Genomic DNA, 24,441 nt, shown 5'->3' on the forward strand with positions numbered 1-24,441 from the left:
ATGTAAAATACAAAAGTACCTGTGGTTTTTATTTCTACGTAGCTACGTACAAATACAGGATCTGGAGAGTTATACTCACTTTTAAAAAACTACTAGCTAAATCATATTATCTTTTAGCTCATTTGGTTGAAAGTGCCATATGCACAATCTTTTCCTCTCAGCCGGAGAGATTTTATACCAAAATTGGCGTTTGAAGCTCTTACGGGTATGAGGTATCAATGGTGATCTAATCACCAAATCATGGATGGTGTCCAAGGGAGCTTACAAAACCGAGCACTATATCATAGAAGAAGTATGGGGAATCGTGTTTTTCCGCCTTCCGACGGTTTGTTCGCTACATAATATTAAAAGCTAAACGCTGCTCAATTTTCCAATATTTAAAACTCCTCATATATACTTTCAATTGTGTAGATTAAGAACCACTACGATCAAAAATATCATTTAAATCACTACCAAGTTGGTAGTACCTGCCAACCATCGTCAAGTTCGTCGCAATTATCATTGTCATTTTATCACTACTAAATTAGTCTATTACACAATCACTACTGTTTGTAGCCACCATATCAGTGATATCAAACTACCGTCCATAGTCACAATTTACAAATCGTGGTGATGACAACAACAAAGGTGATAAATGGTAATGGTGATGACTACAACAATATGTGGTGATGGCAACATAGGTGATAATAATGCAGTTTGTGATGGTAACATAGGTGATAATTAGGCAGTTTGTGATGGTTAATAGATATAAACAATCTTTTAGTCTATGTTTATAATTTAATATAATTCGTTATGTCACAAAATATACATTGACAAAATTCTCGGTTTTTGCAATGATACTGTTGTTAATTTTGTGGTCCAAAGTCCAAACAACATAATTTTGCTGTCAGGGTATATATATACAAAAAATAAAGTTGAAGATTGCAACATTCCCTCTTATTAATATAAGTATATCAAAATTAAATTTGGTCTTAATTAATAAGTTTTTTTGGATTACATTACAACCAACACATTTTTATATTGCTTACTCAAAAAGTGTTATTTACATATTTACAAAAAATGAAAGACCCGGTAGATAGATGATCAAACGTAGAACATGAGATAGATGAGTTAATAATGCTAGTGAGTAGTGAAACACAATCCCCATAGTCAATTGACCATGATCACATTGCCCATATCTCTATGTGGACGTCCGTTCGTCTATAAGGCCGAGTTATCTGTGTGGATAAAGAGGCCTTGTTGGTGTAAGTCCATGAGAAGGTTCGAAATCTCTTTATAGCCGTTAGAAGAGAAGAGAAAATAAAGTCTTGGGCGGTGCATTTAAGGAAACAATTAGAGGACGAGTTCAATCTTGGGAAGAACTAATTCTCCCTCCTTATTCCCTATGTGATTTATTGTAAAGGGTGTAGCCCTAGTTCTCTTGGTATTTATATCCTTTGTAAACCTTTGTAAGAGTAACTTATGGGATTTAATTCTATCCTCATTCTCTTTGCCGTTCTCTTTTTTCATCTCTTCCGCTTAAATCCCAACATGGTATCAGAGCAGTTCTTCGATCTTTGATTCTTTAATCTTATTCTTATTCTCGGTTACTCAAGTCTCTTCTATTTTTCTCCAATCTCTTTCTTATTCTCGGAATACTTGGGTTCTTCACTCTCTGTTACATTCTTAGTCTCAATCTTCCATCTCGCTCATGGACTCTACCAAGCCTTTTGTTACACCGGTGGTCTTAAAAGGGGCCAACTATTTGTTGTGGAAAAGAACCACAAAGACCGCGTTGAGTGGCCGGGGACTATGGGTTCACGTTGAAACGAATCAGCTTCCCAAGAAAGTCACCAAGAACGACGGTAAAGAAAGAAAAGAAGAAGACAAGGAGGCTGAACTCGAAAAGGAAGTCAAATGGTTCCAAGAGAATCAGACCGTGCTTGCCATTCTTTAGAATTCGCTTGATGCACCAATCCTTGAAGCATACTTGTACTGTGAGATGGCCAAGGATTTGTGGGAGACACTTGCGAACGTGTATGGAAACGTGACTAATTTGACCAGGGTGTTTGAAGTAAAGAAAGCTATCAACAGTCTTCACCAAGAAGACTTGGAGTTCACAAAGCACTTCGGCAAGTTTAGGTCTCTTTGGGCCGAACTAGTGATGCTTCGGCCAAGCACCATAGATCCGGCCATCCTTAACGAAAGAAAGGAACAGGACAAGGTCTTCGGTCTTCTCCTAACTCTGAATCCGGCATTCAACGATCTTATCAAGCATATCCTTCGTGGTAACAAGCTTCCAACCCTTGAAGATGTGTGTTCACAAGTTCAAAAAGAACAAGGGTCACTAGGCTTGTTTAGCGGTAAGGAGGACTTGGCTACGGCTAACAAGGGAGTTTACAAGCATGAGGACCGAAAAGTGATGGTTTGCGACCATTATAAGAAGAGGGGCCATCTGAAAGACAAATGTTGGATCCTTCACCCACATCTCAAACCGGCGAAGTTCAAGGCAAATCTTTCGCAAGGAGGACCAAGCGGTCAAGGCACCGGAGCAGCAAATCAAGGAGATGCAACAGCCACTGCCATGGCAGCTTCCCTTGGAGACCTGGTGAGAAAGTCGGACCTTGAGGCTCTCATCAAGTCCATTGCTGCACTAAAGGAATCCGGTACCACCTTCTTCGCTTCAAAACCTAGTACCTCTCTTGTTGTAGACTCGGGTGCTTCTCACCATATGATTAGTAACCCTAGTCTTATACACAACATAAAACCGGCACTAGGTAATGTTATCATTGTTAATGGAGATAGAGTACAGGTTAAAGGAATAGGAGAACTAAAGTTGTTTGATAAAAGTTCTAAAGCCTTCTTTATGCCTTCATTTACCTCGAATCTCTTATCGGTAAAGAAAGCTACTACAGATTTGAATTGTTATGCGATTTTTGGACCTAACAGTGTACATTTTCAGGATATTGAAAGTGGAAAGGTCCTTGGAGAGGGAGATGGTAGAGCAGATCTCTATGTCCTAGAGAAAGCTTCAAGTCCTTCTAATTCGTTTTCTTTTGCTTCGAACCTTAGTAGTAGTTTAAGTGATGTGTGGCATGCTAGACTAGGCCATCCTCATTCTCGTGCATTTGAATTAATGTTGCCTAATGTTTCGTTTGATAACTCCACTTGTGAGTCTTGTATTCTTGGTAAACATTGCAAAACTGTTTTTCCTAAATCTAGTATCATTTACGAACATTGCTTTGATTTAGTTTATTATGATGTGTGGACATCTCCTTGCCTATCTAGAGATAATAACAAGTATTTTGTGACTTTTATTGATGAGAAATCTAAATATACTTGGCTCACCTTGTTACCATCTAAAGATAGGGTCTATGATGCCTTTGTCAATTTTCAGAATCATGTTACTAATCAATTTAATGCAAAAATAAAGGTACTAAGATCGGATAATGGAGGTGAATACACAATCCACAAACTCAAAAAGCACCTTGCTAAGCATGGAATTCTTCAACAGACCAGTTATCCATATACGCCTCAACAAAATGGAGTGGCCGAGAGGAAGAATCGACACTTAATGGAGGTGGCTCGGTCAATGATGTTTCACTCGAATGTCCCTAAGCGGTTTTGGGGGGATGCAGTCATGATGGAGTGCTACTTGATCAATCGGACACCAACAAAAGTCTTAAATGACTTATCACCCTATGAGGTACTAAACAAAATTAAACCTTCTTTTGATCACTTACGTGTGTTTGGGTGTGTTTGTTTTGTTTTAGTGCCCGGAGAACAAAGGAATAAACTTGAGGCCAAAAGCACTAGAAGTATGTTCATCGGTTACTCAACAAGCCAGAAGGGGTACAAATGTTACGATCCGATCAATGGCCGCACTATGGTCTCACGCGATGTCAAGTTTCTCGAACAACAAGGCTACTATGACAAGAGGGATTGGGAAGGCTTAAAAGACTTATCTCAATCTAACACTGACCGGGCAGCCAACTTGCGGTTCCTTCTTGACCACCTTGGCGTCACTAAACCGACATCTCTTGGTAAACAGGACATCAATATCGATCCTTTACCGTCGTCTCCACACCAATCCGAAGATAGGCCGAATACGAGTTCTCCTATTGCAATTCCACCATTGGACCAAGTTGCCGAACCTATTGCTTCATCAACTACGGAAATGCCTACCGCATCCGATCATGTTGAACAACAAACAGGGAGCATAGATAGAGAAGAAACTCTTGAGCCACTAGACCAGCCAATTACTCAGCCATTGCTACGGCGCAGTAACCGAATCCGATCTCATCCGTCTACATGGAAAGACAAGAGGGTTTACTACAATAATCAGGCCATTTCCCACCCTATTCAGGCTGTATGTTCGCTTGACCTTATTCCCGCTACTCATGCTGCCTTCCTCGGTAAGATGGATGAGCATTTTGTCCCTCAAACCTACGAGGAAGCTAAGCAATTTAAGGAGTGGCTTGATGCGGTGGACGATGAAACAGCAGCTATGATCCGTAACAGAACTTGGGATGAGGCCGATCTCCCGAAGGGTAAAAAGGCTGTCAGCTCAAAGTGGGTGTTCACTATCAAATATCTTAGCACTGGTGAGATAGAGCGCTACAAAGCTCGACTGGTGGCACGCGGCTTTACTCAAACCTATGGTCTTGACTATACGGATACCTTTGCACCGGTAGCTAAGCTCCACACAGTTCGAGTAGTATTATCCTTGGCCACTAACCTCTCTTGGGAGCTCTGCCAAATGGACGTCAAGAACGCATTTGTTCAGGGGGAGCTGACTAAGGAGGTCTACATGCATCCTCCACCGGGATTAGAACATATTGTTGCTCCGGGTAAGGTTCTCCGGCTCCACAAGGCGATCTACGGTCTCAAGCAATCTCCGAGGGCGTGGTACCATAAACTCAGTTCTACACTACGGACGAATGGATTCAAGCGCTCTGAAGCTGATCATACGATGTTCACCCTCCGCACTACCAGTGGTCGTGTCGTCGTTCTTGTTTATGTCGATGACATTATTATCACCGGCGATGATAGGGATGGTATTTGTGCCACTAAGGCTCTTCTTAACTCTACCTTTGATATTAAGGATTTGGGTGAACGTAGGATAGAAATTTCTCGCTCTCCGGAGGGATTGTTTCTCTCTCAAAGGAAGTATACTCTTTACCTTTTACATGAGACAGGTAAGATAGGTGCCAAGCCAGTGTCCACGCCACTTGAAGAAGGCTACCAGGTCAAGCGAAAGGGGGAGAAGCCAACACCTGGTGCTCCGGTTCCCAAGTCGCACCAACCATACAAAGATGTGGGACGCTATCGAAGACTGGTGGGCAAGCTTATCTATCTCACGATTACGAGGCCGGACATTTGCTATGCGGTGAACCAAGTTAGTCAACACAAGAAAGCTCCAACGAACTTTGATTGGCAAACGCTCGAGCGGATCCTATGTTATCTCAAGGGGAGTCCGGGGCAAGGTATTTGGATGGGAAAGAACAACAACACGGAGCTCGTTGGCTACTGTGATGCAGACTACGCTGGTGATACAACAGATAGGAGATCTACAACAGGGTATTGTACGTTCGTTGGAGGGAACCTAGTAACCTGGAAGTCGAAGAAATAGAAAGTTGTGTCTCAATCAAGTGCCGAGTCGGAATATAAGGCTATGAAGAAGCTAACCAACGAGCTAACATGGCTCAAAGGCCTCCTCAAGGATCTTGGAGTGGAGTCTGATCAACCAATCACCATGCATTGTGACAATAAGGCGGCAATACACATAGCAACCAACTCGGTCTTCCATGAAAGGACTAAGCACATTGAGGTTGATTATCATAAGGTGCGAGAAAAGATTGAAGAAGGTGTAGTCTTGGCGTGTTACACTCCGAGCAAAGACCAATTGGCGGACATCTTTACCAAAGCCACGAGCCCTCAGATTTACGAATACATTTCCAGCAAGCTTGGACTAGTTGATCCAACTCATCCGTGAGGAACTCCTCTAACCCGTGGAGATCATACTCTTTTCCTTAACATAGTTTTGTCCCATGTGGTTTTCTATGTTGAGGTTTTTAATGAGGTGATCTTATGCGGGTTCCAAGCTTAGCTGTCTCCCTTGGCTAAGCTTGAGGGGGAGTATTGACCATGATCACATTGCCCATATCTCTATGTGGACGTCCGTTCGTCTATAAGGCCGAGTTATCTGTGTGGATAAAGAGGCCTTGTTGGTGTAAGTCCATGAGAAGGTTCGAAATCTCTTTATAGCCGTTAGAGGAGAAGAGAAAATAAAGTCTTGGGCGGTGCATTTAAGGAAACAATTAGAGGATGAGTTCAATCTTGGGAAGAACTAATTCTCCTTCTTTATTCCCTATGTGATTTATTGTAAAGGGTGTAGCCCTAGTTCTCTTGGTATTTATATCCTTTGTAAACCTTTGTAAGAGTAATTTATGGGATTTAATTCTATCCTCATTCTCTTTGCCGTTCTCTTTTTTCATCTCTTCCGCTTAAATCCCAACAGTCAAGTTTTCTGAAAAAAAAAAAGCAAATTGTAATTTGTACAATAGATTAACTATATATGTAAGTTATTAATATTTTTAAATGACCCTTATAGAGTCCAGAAATATATAGATAACTGTGTTTAATGTTTACTTTTTTATAATATAAGAACGATATCAAACCGTTGATTTTAGTTGTATACAGTCCAGAAATATAATGTTTTGTTATTTTTATTTTATATTATAAAAGTTATTGAATTTAAATTATTGAATATAATAAATATAGAAATTATCTTAAATTCGTTATTAATATTTTTTTTTGGAAATTTTTAATAAGATATGAGGAATATTTAATTTTTAAATTAATGTAAAAATTATTCTAAAACAAAAAAAATGACATCGGTTTCAAATATCCTTTTCTATTTAGAGATATTAAAAATTACCATTTTCTCAAATTTTTAAGAGATGTTAACTTACATAAGAAATAACTGAGAATAATTTACATAAAAATAATAATTTTATATAGATTAATTTGATGATCTATAAATCTTATTACAAAGTAATAATTTATATTTGCTATATAAAATCACGTCAAAAATAATAACATTATATACAAATTAAAGACTTATATAAAATATTATGTTGCTCTCAACTTCCACTAATTAATTTTATACACATCATAAATCGAAGATTGAAAATTGAAGTTTCAAAAAATTCACAAAAAAAAACACTCTCCTTCCACTGAATAATAACTTTTTTTATATATAATAAAAACACTCAATAATATCTTATGCTCCAAAGATTTCTTTCCTTTTAGACAAAATAGTGGGCAATAGGTAGTCTCTCCTCTTATGTATACAGTATATGTGATCTTGGCAATATAGATTATTCATTTATAATGTATCTAAACCCCAATTTAAAATTGAAGTATAATTAAAAGAATATTTTGTGATGTATCAATCTTTTAATTGATTTGAATGGTCGCTTCATAACATCAACAACTATTTAATTACAAATTTTGAAATTCAAAAATGTATGAAATAAATAGAAAATAAAAATTAATAGATAATAAGAAACATTTTAGGTAAAAACTCACTTGGTGCTATTCGATTAATGCTTTCTTTCATCATACACAAATAGTATACATGGTAAGTTAAAAAAAAACACTAAAAAAAAAAAACAAAGATGGAAAAAAGTGAGGGATAACCTGGTATGAATGATCTCTTATAATTTAATTAAACTGCCAAACAAAAGAATATCAAATATATTAGTTGCAGACTAAACAAAACAGAAACATCTCACAATGAGATCAATTATTTAATTAGAAATCTGGAAATTCAAAAATTTATGAAGTAAATAAAATAAAATAAAATAGAAGAAGAATAGATCAAGATGAAACCTCACTTGGTGCTTTCGGTTCAGTATTCGGTTCATGTTTTATTTCATCCTACACAAATACACCATACATGTTAGTTACGAAAAGCTAAAAGAAAGCGAAAAAAACAAACGTTAAAAAAAAGAAATTGGACGAATGTGGGAGATGATGACTCGAAAGACGTTGAAAATGGCTTTTATATAGTTGGAGAAGCATAAATTTCGGAGTGAGTATTAAGATTTTTTTTTTTTTTTTTGAATTTTAATTTATTGCTAAGATATTTGTGTAATTTTGCTTATCTTAATTTTGGAATTGTTAACTTAGAATTTAGAAATAAGCTATAGAATATGATAACTAATACTTCCTCTGTATCATAATAGATGATTTTCTAGAAAAAAAATTTGTATCACAAAGATTGATTTTCTGTATTTTTTACTAATTAATGCTAAGAAATTGTAGTTTTCAAGAATCATTGATTGAGAATTTAAATTTTAATGAATTACTATTGGTTGATAGTTATGAAAATATATTTTTATAAATAAAAATGCATTTATACCTAAACATTCAATGTTTTTCTTAATTGGGAGTATTTGTTTTGCCTTTTTTGCAGAAAAATCGGACGAATACATTATTGAATTAAATGTTAGTTTGTGATTTGGAGATATCTTTATTGTTAGTATTAAATGTTAGTTTGTGATTTGGAGATATCTTTATTGTTAGTATTAAATATTGGTTTTGTTAAATTAATTTGTTTCTATAAATCGTTTAGTTAGAAGAAAAATCAACAATTATTAATATCTTCAAATTCTCTTAATTTTAGGAAATCTCAGTTGTGAAAAATCTTGTTTTAAATTTTTATTTAATATTATAAATTAAAAATATTTAATGTCAGTGGCATTCTCTGTAAATAGTACTGAACTTCAGGATTTATTTCATAAGTTTCTCCAAAAATGTATATATAGATGAATGGGTCTTTTGCGGATGCAGCCGATCCTACACACAAGTGACGTAGCTATTAGACCATCATGCACACTGTTAAAAAATCAGACTTTAGGCCTTTTATAAGCTTATACAGTATTATGTTTTTAAGTATATTTTTCAGTTGACTTTATATGGTATACATTATCTTATTTATCTTTATATTTAAGACAATATATAATTTAATATATAATTTAATATTATATATTATAAATCATTTAATTTATTCTTTAATTTATGTAGCATATTGTCCAATAATGATACATATAGGAATTTCAATATACTTTAGTAGTTATTTCTCTTTAAATATTTATAAATTATATATATTTAAATATACTTTAGTTTTTTTTAGTTAGAATAAAATTACAAAATAATGTAATAATCAGATAATGTTAATTATATCTATTAAACAATGAGAAAGAAAAAAGAGAAAATCATTAGGGGACAATATGCTACACAAATTAAAGAATAAATTGAACATCTTATAATGTATAATATCAATTAATATTGTGTCTTAAATATAAAGATAAATAAGATAATTTATATCATATAAAGTCAATTTAAAAAACTCACTAAAAATATTAAAGAGAAAATGACACATGTTGAAAAAAAAGAGTGTCAAATAACAATTTCTTAGAACTTGTCAAAAGAGAATCTTACTTTAAAGAAAGACATGTTTGTTTTGGTTGAAATTCCTATATGTATCATATATTAATAGTTACAGTAACTATTTATATTTTAAAAAACAATAAATAAATTTATTTATGAACTTTCTCACATATTTATTAAATTTTATATTCTATCACATGTGAAAAGAGTATAGATGTAAGAGATGAGGAGTGTATATCAGAAAATAAAGAGAAAAGTAATTGTGAAAAAATGTTCAAAAATAGATAAATTATATAATGCTTAATAAAATAAATTTGACATTTATATAGGTTTATATTTTTAATATTAAATAATTATAATTATTTTTAATGGTTCATATTAGTAATAAAAAAATAATAGTTCCGCATTACTGTAATGATGGGTTTTTCTACGTTTCGTTATCTACAATAAATAACAAACAGAATCAAGTTTGGCCAATTGGCATTCCTTATTATTATCTTTTCAATTATGGACGTCTCGTTTGTTCTGTTCTCAAAGAGGGATAATCTTGAGTCTTGAAATAGCTAGCTTCTTCAACATTTAACAAAGAAATCAAGACGATTCCTAATTAACGCAGAGTGATAGTATTTTGTTGGTTCTCTGGACTTCTAGGTTGATGAGGTTTATTACTTAACCTTTTTCCAAGATGATCATATGGTTTGGAACAACAAAACAAGACAAACCCATCAATGTGAAACTACTTAAGACGGTGGATGCAAATTTACAATGAACAATTAGAATCGCACAAGAATAATGTTAAGCCTAACTTTCCTGGTAACTTAAAACTGCGCTTTTTCCGACCATTAGTGAAAAAAAAATAGGATTGAAAGATAATGAAATTTGTAAACAAAAGACTTGATGGAGTGATGGAAGTTTTATTTGTACATAAACCTTGCTAGATATCTTTGTTTCAATTTTTTCTTTTTTTGCTATGAATCAACCTATGGGACCATTTGTTAGAGGTGGTGACTGATCCGAGATTGACTAAGTTTCTTGCTATACAATCAACCTATGGGTTCATATATGGAACAAAGATAAAGCGACATGAAAATACAATTGAACATCTCTCTGATGGGGTCACATGTAAAAAAATTTAGGGGATGAAAAAGGTGCCAAGCCAGTGTCCACGCCACTTGAAGAAGGCTACCAGGTCAAGCGAAAGGGGGAGAAGCCAACACCTGGTGCTCCGGTTCCCAAGTCGCACCAACCATACAAAGATGTGGGACGCTATCGAAGACTGGTGGGCAAGCTTATCTATCTCACGATTACGAGGCCGGACATTTGCTATGCGGTGAACCAAGTTAGTCAACACAAGAAAGCTCCAACGAACTTTGATTGGCAAACGCTCGAGCGGATCCTATGTTATCTCAAGGGGAGTCCGGGGCAAGGTATTTGGATGGGAAAGAACAACAACACGGAGCTCGTTGGCTACTGTGATGCAGACTACGCTGGTGATACAACAGATAGGAGATCTACAACAGGGTATTGTACGTTCGTTGGAGGGAACCTAGTAACCTGGAAGTCGAAGAAATAGAAAGTTGTGTCTCAATCAAGTGCCGAGTCGGAATATAAGGCTATGAAGAAGCTAACCAACGAGCTAACATGGCTCAAAGGCCTCCTCAAGGATCTTGGAGTGGAGTCTGATCAACCAATCACCATGCATTGTGACAATAAGGCGGCAATACACATAGCAACCAACTCGGTCTTCCATGAAAGGACTAAGCACATTGAGGTTGATTATCATAAGGTGCGAGAAAAGATTGAAGAAGGTGTAGTCTTGGCGTGTTACACTCCGAGCAAAGACCAATTGGCGGACATCTTTACCAAAGCCACGAGCCCTCAGATTTACGAATACATTTCCAGCAAGCTTGGACTAGTTGATCCAACTCATCCGTGAGGAACTCCTCTAACCCGTGGAGATCATACTCTTTTCCTTAACATAGTTTTGTCCCATGTGGTTTTCTATGTTGAGGTTTTTAATGAGGTGATCTTATGCGGGTTCCAAGCTTAGCTGTCTCCCTTGGCTAAGCTTGAGGGGGAGTATTGACCATGATCACATTGCCCATATCTCTATGTGGACGTCCGTTCGTCTATAAGGCCGAGTTATCTGTGTGGATAAAGAGGCCTTGTTGGTGTAAGTCCATGAGAAGGTTCGAAATCTCTTTATAGCCGTTAGAGGAGAAGAGAAAATAAAGTCTTGGGCGGTGCATTTAAGGAAACAATTAGAGGATGAGTTCAATCTTGGGAAGAACTAATTCTCCTTCTTTATTCCCTATGTGATTTATTGTAAAGGGTGTAGCCCTAGTTCTCTTGGTATTTATATCCTTTGTAAACCTTTGTAAGAGTAATTTATGGGATTTAATTCTATCCTCATTCTCTTTGCCGTTCTCTTTTTTCATCTCTTCCGCTTAAATCCCAACAGTCAAGTTTTCTGAAAAAAAAAAAAAAAAAAGTCAAATTTTTATACAATATAGTCTATTTTGCTTTAACACACTACTAGATATTCACCCGCGGTACACCGCGGGACTATATTTTAAAAAAAAAAAAAGCAAATTGTAATTTGTACAATAGATTAACTATATATGTAAGTTATTAATATTTTTAAATGACCCTTATAGAGTCCAGAAATATATAGATAACTGTGTTTAATGTTTACTTTTTTATAATATAAGAACGATATCAAACCGTTGATTTTAGTTGTATACAGTCCAGAAATATAATGTTTTGTTATTTTTATTTTATATTATAAAAGTTATTGAATTTAAATTATTGAATATAATAAATATAGAAATTATCTTAAATTCGTTATTAATATTTTTTTTTGGAAATTTTTAATAAGATATGAGGAATATTTAATTTTTAAATTAATGTAAAAATTATTCTAAAACAAAAAAAATGACATCGGTTTCAAATATCCTTTTCTATTTAGAGATATTAAAAATTACCATTTTCTCAAATTTTTAAGAGATGTTAACTTACATAAGAAATAACTGAGAATAATTTACATAAAAATAATAATTTTATATAGATTAATTTGATGATCTATAAATCTTATTACAAAGTAATAATTTATATTTGCTATATAAAATCACGTCAAAAATAATAACATTATATACAAATTAAAGACTTATATAAAATATTATGTTGCTCTCAACTTCCACTAATTAATTTTATACACATCATAAATCGAAGATTGAAAATTGAAGTTTCAAAAAATTCACAAAATAAAACACTCTCCTTCCACTGAATAATAACTTTTTTTATATATAATAAAAACACTCAATAATATCTTATGCTCCAAAGATTTCTTTCCTTTTAGACAAAATAGTGGGCAATAGGTAGTCTCTCCTCTTATGTATACAGTATATGTGATCTTGGCAATATAGATTATTCATTTATAATGTATCTAAACCCCAATTTAAAATTGAAGTATAATTAAAAGAATATTTTGTGATGTATCAATCTTTTAATTGATTTGAATGGTCGCTTCATAACATCAACAACTATTTAATTACAAATTTTGAAATTCAAAAATGTATGAAATAAATAGAAAATAAAAATTAATAGATAATAAGAAACATTTTAGGTAAAAACTCACTTGGTGCTATTCGATTAATGCTTTCTTTCATCATACACAAATAGTATACATGGTAAGTTAAAAAAAAACACTAAAAAAAAAAAACAAAGATGGAAAAAAGTGAGGGATAACCTGGTATGAATGATCTCTTATAATTTAATTAAACTGCCAAACAAAAGAATATCAAATATATTAGTTGCAGACTAAACAAAACAGAAACATCTCACAATGAGATCAATTATTTAATTAGAAATCTGGAAATTCAAAAATTTATGAAGTAAATAAAATAAAATAAAATAGAAGAAGAATAGATCAAGATGAAACCTCACTTGGTGCTTTCGGTTCAGTATTCGGTTCATGTTTTATTTCATCCTACACAAATACACCATACATGTTAGTTACGAAAAGCTAAAAGAAAGCGAAAAAAACAAACGTTAAAAAAAAGAAATTGGACGAATGTGGGAGATGATGACTCGAAAGACGTTGAAAATGGCTTTTATATAGTTGGAGAAGCATAAATTTCGGAGTGAGTATTAAGATTTTTTTTTTTTTTTTTGAATTTTAATTTATTGCTAAGATATTTGTGTAATTTTGCTTATCTTAATTTTGGAATTGTTAACTTAGAATTTAGAAATAAGCTATAGAATATGATAACTAATACTTCCTCTGTATCATAATAGATGATTTTCTAGAAAAAAAATTTGTATCACAAAGATTGATTTTCTGTATTTTTTACTAATTAATGCTAAGAAATTGTAGTTTTCAAGAATCATTGATTGAGAATTTAAATTTTAATGAATTACTATTGGTTGATAGTTATGAAAATATATTTTTATAAATAAAAATGCATTTATACCTAAACATTCAATGTTTTTCTTAATTGGGAGTATTTGTTTTGCCTTTTTTGCAGAAAAATCGGACGAATACATTATTGAATTAAATGTTAGTTTGTGATTTGGAGATATCTTTATTGTTAGTATTAAATGTTAGTTTGTGATTTGGAGATATCTTTATTGTTAGTATTAAATATTGGTTTTGTTAAATTAATTTGTTTCTATAAATCGTTTAGTTAGAAGAAAAATCAACAATTATTAATATCTTCAAATTCTCTTAATTTTAGGAAATCTCAGTTGTGAAAAATCTTGTTTTAAATTTTTATTTAATATTATAAATTAAAAATATTTAATGTCAGTGGCATTCTCTGTAAATAGTACTGAACTTCAGGATTTATTTCATAAGTTTCTCCAAAAATGTATATATAGATGAATGGGTCTTTTGCGGATGCAGCCGATCCTACACACAAGTGACGTAGCTATTAGACCATCATGCACACTGTTAAAAAATCAGACTTTAGGCCTTTTATAAGCTTATACAGTATTATGTTTTTAAGTATATTTTTCAGTTGACTTTATATGGTATACATTATCTTATTTATCTTTATATTTAAGACAATATATAATTTAATATTATAATTTAATATATAATTTAATATTATATATTATAAATCATTTAATTTATTCTTTAATTTATGTAGCATATTGTCCAATAATGATACATATAGGAATTTCAATATACTTTAGTAGTTATTTCTCTTTAAATATTTATAAATTATATATATTTAAATATACTTTAGTTTTTTTTAGTTAGAATAAAATTACAAAATAATGTAATAATCAGATAATGTTAATTATATCTATTAAACAATGAGAAAGAAAAAAGAGAAAATCATTAGGGGACAATATGCTACACAAATTAAAGAATAAATTGAACATCTTATAATGTATAATATCAATTAATATTGTGTCTTAAATATAAAGATAAATAAGATAATTTATATCATATAAAGTCAATTTAAAAAACTCACTAAAAATATTAAAGAGAAAATGACACATGTTGAAAAAAAAGAGTGTCAAATAACAATTTCTTAGAACTTGTCAAAAGAGAATCTTACTTTAAAGAAAGACATGTTTGTTTTGGTTGAAATTCCTATATGTATCATATATTAATAGTTACAGTAACTATTTATATTTTAAAAAACAATAAATAAATTTATTTATGAACTTTCTCACATATTTATTAAATTTTATATTCTATCACATGTGAAAAGAGTATAGATGTAAGAGATGAGGAGTGTATATCAGAAAATAAAGAGAAAAGTAATTGTGAAAAAATGTTCAAAAATAGATAAATTATATAATGCTTAATAAAATAAATTTGACATTTATATAGGTTTATATTTTTAATATTAAATAATTATAATTATTTTTAATGGTTCATATTAGTAATAAAAAAATAATAGTTCCGCATTACTGTAATGATGGGTTTTTCTACGTTTCGTTATCTACAATAAATAACAAACAGAATCAAGTTTGGCCAATTGGCATTCCTTATTATTATCTTTTCAATTATGGACGTCTCGTTTGTTCTGTTCTCAAAGAGGGATAATCTTGAGTCTTGAAATAGCTAGCTTCTTCAACATTTAACAAAGAAATCAAGACGATTCCTAATTAACGCAGAGTGATAGTATTTTGTTGGTTCTCTGGACTTCTAGGTTGATGAGGTTTATTACTTAACCTTTTTCCAAGATGATCATATGGTTTGGAACAACAAAACAAGACAAACCCATCAATGTGAAACTACTTAAGACGGTGGATGCAAATTTACAATGAACAATTAGAATCGCACAAGAATAATGTTAAGCCTAACTTTCCTGGTAACTTAAAACTGCGCTTTTTCCGACCATTAGTGAAAAAAAAATAGGATTGAAAGATAATGAAATTTGTAAACAAAAGACTTGATGGAGTGATGGAAGTTTTATTTGTACATAAACCTTGCTAGATATCTTTGTTTCAATTTTTTCTTTTTTTGCTATGAATCAACCTATGGGACCATTTGTTAGAGGTGGTGACTGATCCGAGATTGACTAAGTTTCTTGCTATACAATCAACCTATGGGTTCATATATGGAACAAAGATAAAGCGACATGAAAATACAATTGAACATCTCTCTGATGGGGTCACATGTAAAAAAATTTAGGGGATGAAAAAGGAACCTGTCAGACCGCCGTGCGACCACCCCGGCAAGGTAGAACCGAGCCGAGTAACGATCCTCTACAGGACCGGATGCGTCCAAGGACATATCGTAGCCGTTAATCACGCTCTGATCGCACGGTAATGGTTCATTAACCAGGGTTAAGGGCCTGTCTCCTTAGAAATCAAGGAAACAGAGGTACGAGCCTATAGAACAGATCCTGTTCAAGTAAGGTCGTGACCATTGGTACTTCCTCTTCATATATAAACAAGAATCATTCTCACTAACTCACCGATGTGGGATAAAAACTCAGCAAGTTAAAAGTAACCAAAACTAGGCCTAATTATAAACAAAGCCCATTTATATTCAAGCCCAACAATTTATATTTGAACAAAAAAAAAAAAGAGTTTTAAAATCAGACGTTGTTGGATCAACACGCCACGTCAGCATCACTCCCACATGTTAAATTGGTATCGATCATCGTCTCTCTCTCTTTGACTCTCCTGTGTATGTGAAGAAGCCATGGAAGAAGAGAAGAAGAAGCTTGAAGAGTTGAAGTATCAATCAGGCTTCGGCAACCATTTCTCATCGGAGGCTATCGCCGGAGCTTTGCCGTTAGATCAGAACAGTCCTCTTATTTGTCCTTATTGTCTTTACGCCGAGCAGATCTCCGGTACTTCTTTCACTTCACCACGCAAGCTCAACCAACGAAGGTTCTTTCGTTTACTCTTACGTGTTTTTTATTTTGTAAATTTAGATAATTTTTCGTTAAAAGTTTTGATCTTTTTCCATCTTTGTTCAGCTGGTTGTATCGGATTAAGCCATCGGTTACACATGAACCGTTCAAGCCACGTGTACCAGCTCATAAGAAGCTTGTGAGTGAGTTTGATTCATCGAATAGTCGTACGAATCCTACTCAGCTTAGGTGGAGAGCTGAGGATATTCCTGAATCGGCTACTGATTTCGTTGATGGGTTATATACTATTTGTGGAGCTGGAAGCTCGTTTCTTCGCCATGGATTCGCTATTCACATGTAAAAATCTTTCTTTTTGGTATCTCTGGTTCATTTTTTTTGATAAATTAATGATCTTTGATTCGTTTTTTGTTGAAGGTATGTGGCTAACAAAGGAATGAAAGACTCTGCCTTTTGCAACGCTGATGGTGACTTCTTGTTAGTTCCTCAAGTAGGAAGTAAGTTTAGTAGTTCATTGTTTATAAAGTTCACATCTTTGGTATGGAATTTAAGATGAATCGTTGATGTGTTTAGTTTAGTAAGTTATGTGTAAGCAACGGATTTAAGATCTTTCCTTGATTGATTCTGATGTTTTTGAGTGGGTGTTTAGGGCTATGGATTGATACTGAGTGTGGAAGGCTATTGGTATCTCCTGGTGAAATTGCTGTCATACCACAAGGATTTCGTTTCTCGGTAGATTTACCGGATGGGAAGTCGCGAGGTTATGTTGCTGAAATTTATGGGGCTCATTTTCAGCTTCCTGATCTTGGACCAATAGGTACTCTTGAGTTCTTTTAGATTCAACCTGAGTATCCTGGATTGTGTTTATAAGGAATTGTATCGCTGGATGTGTACAGGTGCCAATGGTCTTGCTGCACCTAGAGACTTTCTTGCACCAACGGCATGGTTTGAAGATGCATTGCGGCCTGACTACACCATTATTCAGAAGTTTGGTGGTGAACTCTTTACTGCCAAACAAGATTTTTCTCCATTCAATGTGGTCGCCTGGCATGGCAATTACGTGCCTTATAAGGTGAATACATGTTTATTGAAAGCATAAGCTTTTGAAAAATCAACACACTTTTATCTGATGATATCATTTTCCCTTTGCAGTATGACCTTCAGAAGTTCTGTCCATACAACACCGTCCTCTTAGACCATGCAGATCCATCTATAAATACAGGTTGGTGGTTCTCTGCACAAAATCTATTCTTATTTCTGTTTCGTTATGAGTAGGTTACTGGTTCTGTATTGTAAATCACACTCACTCTTTGGGGAAATTATTGTACTCTCAGTTCTTACAGCACCAACGGATAAACCTGGTGTGGCCTTGCTTGATTTTGTCATATTCCCTCCTCGATGGTTGGTTGCTGAGCATACTTTTCGACCTCCTTACTATCATCGTAACTGCATGAGTGAATTTATGGGTTTAATCTACGGTGCATACGAGGTAAACCGCATCAAGTTCCTGCTTCTGCAAATCATTAGCTTAATTACTGAAATCTGTAAACTGACTTCACAATTCACAGGCCAAAGCTGATGGATTTCTCCCTGGTGGTGCAAGTCTCCATAGCTGTATGACACCTCATGGTCCAGATACTACCACATACGAGGTATCAATTCTTTTTCCTCCGAGATCATATTGATCCCCTGAATGTGACAATTGAAGTCTGAAGCATTTTTATAATTATTTTGTAGGCAACAATTGCTCGAGTAAATGCAATGGGGCCTTCTAAACTCACAGGTACAATGGCTTTCATGTTCGAATCAGCCTTGATTCCTAGAGTCTGCCATTGGGCTCTGGAGTCTCCTTTCCTCGATCACGACTACTACCAATGTTGGATTGGCCTCAAGTCCCACTTCTCACGCATAGACTTAAACAAGACGAATGCTGAACCAACAGAGAAAGAACCACGAGCTTCGGTGTAAAGAAAACACTTCACACTTTCAATACCCAGTCTGTACAGACCTTCACCATATACATGTATAAGAAAGCATACAACAAGAACATATGTAATTAGTAGGTAGTTTCTTCATATCACTTTAGTTACATCGTAATGTACTCTGAAGCTAACATAACTGTGTTCGTTTAGATATTAATGAATACATAATCGTGGCTCTTAGATTCAGGCCACAACATCAGTCAGTTTCACTTTCATCTTCATGATGCCTACTTGCACTAAGATCTCTTTCTTCGACTGTTCTACTTTCAAAACAGTCGCTTTTTTGCCAAGAGAAGAAACAAACACCGAGCTACCAACTTCAGGAACCTTTTGAGCCGCAGCTTCTGTTAATACAGAAACATGGTTCAGATTCAAAGATCATAACCAGACAATAGCTATATTTTAAAGGGCTTAAACTTGTTTAAATACCAGAAATTGGTCGTCTCTCTACCACAGATGATGAACGAATTCCACTATCTTCATCATTTGTCTTTTCGACTTTTGTTTGGAGTTGCGTAGCTACCTTTGACTGAGAAGATTGAGCAGCAGATGCACGAAACTGTTGCAATGTTCTGCGAAGTGTAGAACGAGTCATTGAACCAGCCTGAGTTAGTTCTTGTCTCATTTGTCGTCTCTCTTTGGTGGCATGGTCGTTAATGTTCTTTTGTGCTGTGAGTAGATTCTCATGAAGCTCTTTTGATAGCCTAGAACGAAAAAAATAAAAACATAAACATGAAGCTCATATGTTCAAGTTCCTGACTTTCATGTCTCAAAAATCTAATTTCAGTTCTTCAGTAGTTTAATCTTTTAAATAACCATAGATTCGTACCTTATATAAACACGTGCCTCATTCAAAAATCTCTGATATTCCTGCTTGTACCGTTCCATGTCAAGTATGACCCCATTGATCTCAGCACTTGCAGAGCCATAAAGTTCACGAGCACCCTCGATAATATCACATGGAAGCCCCAACCTTTCGGCTATGTTTATTGCATTCGAACGACCTGACAATCATACTCATATGTGGGTTAGTTAAGCATATTAACTCTGACTCTATTTTAGGGGTAAACAAATTAATCGATCATTAAAGAGTCTAGATGAGCATGTAGCTAAACCTGGTACTCCCCATAAGATTTTGAAAGTTGGTTTTAAGTTCAGGTCATCAAACTCCATGCAAGCATTCTCAAAGGCAGAATTGCTACAATAGATGCAGAAAGAAAAAGAAGTTAATACTCTTTAAAACCTTGGGTAATCCGAATAAAAAGGCAGGTGAGTTTTAAAACCTGTATTTAAGCGTCTTAAGTTCTCCGTGATGTGTAGTTGCCATTGTGAGTAGAGAACCGCTTTCGGCAAAAGATTCAAGAATTGCCATTCCTAATGCAGCTCCTTCAAGCGGATTTGTTCCAGCTCCAACCTGTTAACAGCGCAAGAGTTCAAAGCATATTCTTTCAAGTAATTTGGTCCAAAAGAGATATAGACTCCTAGCCATTTATCATGGCCAGTCTTTTAACTTACTTCATCTAACAACACAAGTGATCTGCTTGTTGAATGTGAAAGAATTTCCTGCAAGTCGATCAATCGGAGTAGAAGATACATAAGTTGTATACATATCAAGAGAGTTACATCTTCCAAACTGATTAAACTATCATTTGAAACCGGATAGAAGTTTTACCAAAACTGATAAACTTAGCGAGTTCAAGTTTCGTAAGAATAAAAGCTGTGACAACAACAGAGAATCCGACTTACACTAATTTGCTTCAAATGACCAGAAAAGGTAGAAAGTGACTGCAGCAAAGATTGTTCATCACCAATATCAGCATAAATGTTGTCAAACCAAGGTATGCGTGCAGATTCAGTTGCTAGAACATAAAGACCTACAAAAACCATTACGCTCTTTTAATTGATATGATGTTAAGTTTCTCAAATCTCTCACTCTCTCCCAAGGGCTTTATATCTTTTGGTGGAGTTTTTAATTCACAGAAGGTATTGTAAGTTTCATATGTCTTACCTGATTTTGCCATCATCGCAGCGAGTCCAACTGATTTCAAGCAAATGGTTTTACCTCCTGTGTTTGGACCGGTAATAACCAAAACCTTAGTGCCTTTAGAGATCTGGAAATCAGCTGGAATTGGCGGAGCTCCTGATAATACCGTGTCTGCCTGAAAAATCAACCATGTATTTATTAACAAATTCAGCTGAAACGCATCATCAATCTACTCAAATGATCATAACATGGGAAACTTACTGTTTTATGATATTTTACAGTCTCCCGCGTCTTTCTTATGCTTTTCTTGTGTTGGTGAAGCAATAGAGGATGATAACATCTAGGTAGATACAGCAACCATTCTTTTCTAGAAATCGATTCCTCGCTGGATAAGTTACTCTCCGGTGAGTTTTCTCCACCAGACAAAGATTCAACCCCATCTTCAGGTGGCAAGTATATATCAGGATGTGCACCACCATATGCACTACTGTAAGTTGCTCGAGCGTTTATCTAGCAGGAAAAAAGCACTCATGTTTGGAAGGTCATGTTGCTGGGATTTGTTTTGCTGAGTTTTGCTTCAATGGAAAGAGAAATGGTTGGTAATAAAAGAATACACTTACCACATCGAGCTTAATAGAGTAGTTCAACACCACCTCGATATTATAAAGATCAACGTGCATCTGTTTTGCTTGCATCAAATTGAAAAAAAATGTCAACAAGCAGAAAACAATAAGAAGGAAAAATACAGAATTCGAACTTTAAGAGATTTATACTCAATTACCTTTTCAGTTAGCATTGAAAGAATTTCAGCCTCAGCCTTTGCAACTGATGCTCTCGCACTTTGAAGGTCATCATTCAAAGAGACCGCAGCTACTGGTTCCGCCGCAGTCCCTCCACCTGAACCACTGTAACAAATATTACCTTCAAGAGATAGAATTTTCAAAATAAATCACTCAAGGAGAAGCATAACTTCTCAATAAATTGGCCAATGGTAATGAAACTCTTTCTTAATAATCTGTAATACTGAATCTTCTTTGCTAACTGAAATGTGAAATCTACAAATTCAATTTTACCTGGAAAGCAGAAGACCATTAACAGAAGTTAGTTGATTTGAGCTCATTTGTATACACCATCTTCCATCAATTTCAGCCGCTACCTGAAATATTATTTTAAATGATTACTAGGGCCAACGTCAGAAAATGAAGAATTGTCTTTTACCTACGCCACTTTAAGAGAATACTTACCATGACAGAATCGTCACCCTTCTGGCTCCTTATAATAGCATCAAGCAGTTGCTGCAGCTGCAAGGAGACATCAGGAAGGTTTCAGACAAAATAACTTTAAAATACATCTTTCTCAAAACATGTTTATAGTAAGCAATATATATTCAAAGAGCTAAGATATCAAAGAATACTCAAAAACAGTTTTGACAATCTTCAATTCACAGTTACAAAGAAAAACGAAATTGACCTTTCTTTCAAGTGTCTGCACACGTTCACGTGATTGTTTCAGGGCACTACTCTGAAACAATAAAAGACGAGTTCAACATAATGGTCATGCTTCTTGGCAACAATGTAGTCAAAAGTGAGACAAAAGAACAAACCGCGGAATCTTTGATTCTACCATCAGGATCTATAACTTGTTCAACCAACTTGACAAATGATCTATTTATCACAGGGTGCATTATCTGCAAGAGAGTTAAGGAACACACAAAGACTACATATGAGGGAGCCACCACAATGCTGAAGTTAAAAAAAGTATCAAAAAATTGGAGAGAAACTGCAAAAATACCAATTCAGATAGAGGCAGAAACCGTTTGTACCAATCTCCATCTTGCTTAATAGCAGCTTTCAAATCAAACTGCAAATTATCGAAGAAACGAAGAAGAGAAGCCACTTCAAGTGCTTGCTCTGCTCGTAAAGAAAGCCTCCTCCGAGCATGACGAACTCCCGATTCAACCTTCACAATAACAAATTAAACAATTCAAAACTATACAAATTCATTTAAAGATTAACACTTTAGAGACTGAGGATGATGAAAATATTTACAAGAGAGATATGAATGCTGGAGAGGTCAAGACAGAAGGAACCATGTTGAAGCATTTTAATGGCGGCTTCTGTTTCATCCAAAAGCTTCAAACTTTCATCGAAACTCTGGTCAAGAGCCCAAAGCTTTTTCTGAAAAAAACCCAACACTATCTATGTCAATTCAAAGCAGAGAAATCATCTCCGGCTACCCCAAAAGAAAAAAATCAAACCTTTGTAGCTTCGCGACCTAGAGAAGTACGAGCAAAAGAAGCGACAACATCGCAGAGCTTGTCCCATTCCAACACTCTCAAGCTATCGATTTGAGATTTTGGTTTTGATCGGCAAACAAGAGTCGGAGGAGATGATGAAGAAGAGATTAAACTCAGATTAACAACACTGTTTCTGTTTCCCAAAGAGTTTCTTCTTATCACTAAGCCACAGTTGCAGAAAGCTACCGATAAAGTCTGCATTTTTATTTTTTTCTCCTTAGGTTTTCAGAGAAGAAGAATTGTAACAATCCAATTTCAATCAACCAAAATTTCCCAATTTCCATCATATTTGTGAAACCTTATCTTGACTTGTGATGTTATATATGTTTTGCAAAAATTTAAATTTAATAACTTTACCATAACTTGGAATTGAGAGGAAAAGAGAAGAAGGTCACACAAGTCACAAATCACAACAGGTCTATTGTTTCATAAAGTACATGTGGTTAACAATAACAATACAACAGTGGTGGGTATAACATATGGGGATATTAGAACGGTATTGGGGTTTTGAGAATTGAAAATGAATTTAATCAAAGAGTTACAAGAGGCTCTTCGTTGGTTTTGGTGGTGTCATTGGCTGCTGTAGCCTCCTCTTGTTTTGTTGGCTCAGTCTCCTTAACAGTTTCGACGACAGCTTCTTCGGTCTTCACCACCTCTGGGGCTGGCTCAGCTTCAGCAGGCTTGGCGGTTTCAGCCTCGGCAGGCTTGGCTGGTTCTTCCTCTGCAGGCTTGGCTGGCTCAGCTTCCTTCTGTGTCTCTGCTACATCTTCAGCAGACTCATCCTTCTTCTCTGCGACAACTTCATCTGCCTTCTCCTGTTAATCAACCGGGAAAACGAAATGACAAAAGAATCACACCCATCATCAAACCATAGACAAAAATGGATAAGAAGCGATTGTCTCTAATGAAATTGATCAACAAACCTGAGCTACGGTCTCGGTTTCAACATTCTTGGACTCGACGACAACGTTTTCAGTGGTGGCAGAGGTTTCAAGGATATCAGACTCCTTAGGTTTGCTCGCACAGCCTCCCATGGTGTTTAAAGAAAATAAATTGGTTTGAAACAAAAAACAAACAAACAAATTTACACAATGGGAAGAACTGTGGAGCTACAAAAAAATGAAACTCCTTTTTCTGATTCCTTTCAAGAAGCCAAAACTGTTTTCTTATTTTCTTTATTAGAGGCTGAGCGAATGTAGCAGAAGACAACAAAGAGATATATATAGTGGTTTATACGGAACAAACAACACAAAGCTATTTCAGGAAAAAGACTAAAAACATTTCATGTCACCGTAGATTCTTTAAGGCTCTACTCTGTCAACGACCTATTCTACAGGAGAAAAAAAATAAACCTCATTCTCAACCGCTCTTATGTTTTTGCCTTCTGGTTTTAGCCCAAAA

General features: G+C 34.7%; 3 protein-coding genes and 1 non-coding gene across 7 annotated transcripts; 1 reads left to right on the forward strand and 3 right to left on the reverse strand.

Annotated features, from left to right (window-relative positions):
* Window positions 1-16,103: 16,103 nt before the first annotated feature.
* On the reverse strand, window positions 16,104-16,322 carry LOC147949080 (small nucleolar RNA U3). The gene has a single exon (XR_015585827.1). It is a non-coding gene; the product is annotated as a small nucleolar RNA U3 (small nucleolar RNA).
* Window positions 16,323-16,505: 183 nt separating this feature from the next.
* On the forward strand, window positions 16,506-18,963 carry LOC104729209 (homogentisate 1,2-dioxygenase). Its single transcript, XM_010448131.3, has 9 exons — window positions 16,506-16,797; window positions 16,887-17,117; window positions 17,196-17,275; window positions 17,428-17,595; window positions 17,675-17,850; window positions 17,931-18,000; window positions 18,113-18,267; window positions 18,347-18,430; window positions 18,516-18,963. Exons 1-9 carry the CDS (start codon window positions 16,607-16,609, stop codon window positions 18,744-18,746), a joined length of 1,386 nt encoding a protein of 461 aa, XP_010446433.1. The 5' UTR covers window positions 16,506-16,606; the 3' UTR covers window positions 18,747-18,963.
* LOC104729200 (uncharacterized) lies at window positions 18,828-23,437 on the reverse strand. 4 transcript variants are annotated; one of them, XM_087487944.1, is made up of 18 exons: window positions 23,002-23,437; window positions 22,793-22,921; window positions 22,536-22,703; window positions 22,348-22,431; window positions 22,215-22,265; window positions 21,989-22,045; window positions 21,818-21,900; window positions 21,526-21,641; window positions 21,365-21,432; window positions 21,006-21,254; window positions 20,769-20,919; window positions 20,507-20,634; window positions 20,276-20,323; window positions 20,044-20,174; window positions 19,876-19,958; window positions 19,590-19,764; window positions 19,190-19,464; window positions 18,828-19,104 (listed from the first exon to the last, which is right to left on the reverse strand). In XM_087487944.1, exons 9-18 carry the CDS (start codon window positions 21,422-21,424, stop codon window positions 18,944-18,946), a joined length of 1,461 nt encoding a protein of 486 aa, XP_087344070.1. In that variant the 5' UTR covers window positions 21,425-21,432; window positions 21,526-21,641; window positions 21,818-21,900; window positions 21,989-22,045; window positions 22,215-22,265; window positions 22,348-22,431; window positions 22,536-22,703; window positions 22,793-22,921; window positions 23,002-23,437; the 3' UTR covers window positions 18,828-18,943. The 4 variants fall into 4 exon arrangements, with proteins under 4 accessions (XP_087344070.1, XP_010446422.2, XP_087344047.1 ...); XM_010448120.3 differs by having other exon boundaries at window positions 21,365-21,424; window positions 21,526-21,649; window positions 23,002-23,358; XM_087487921.1 differs by having other exon boundaries at window positions 21,365-21,424; window positions 23,002-23,356.
* A 3-nt stretch (window positions 23,438-23,440) lies between these two features.
* On the reverse strand, window positions 23,441-24,389 carry LOC104729193 (uncharacterized). Its single transcript, XM_010448107.2, has 2 exons — window positions 23,964-24,389; window positions 23,441-23,855 (listed from the first exon to the last, which is right to left on the reverse strand). The coding sequence occupies exons 1-2, from the start codon at window positions 24,072-24,074 to the stop codon at window positions 23,571-23,573; spliced, it is 396 nt and encodes a 131-aa protein (XP_010446409.2). The 5' UTR covers window positions 24,075-24,389; the 3' UTR covers window positions 23,441-23,570.
* Window positions 24,390-24,441: the final 52 nt, after the last annotated feature.

This window comes from Camelina sativa, chromosome 2 (assembly GCF_030686135.1).
Source record: "Camelina sativa cultivar CO46 ecotype springtype chromosome 2, ASM3068613v1".
Classification (NCBI taxonomy): domain Eukaryota; kingdom Viridiplantae; phylum Streptophyta; class Magnoliopsida; order Brassicales; family Brassicaceae; genus Camelina; species Camelina sativa.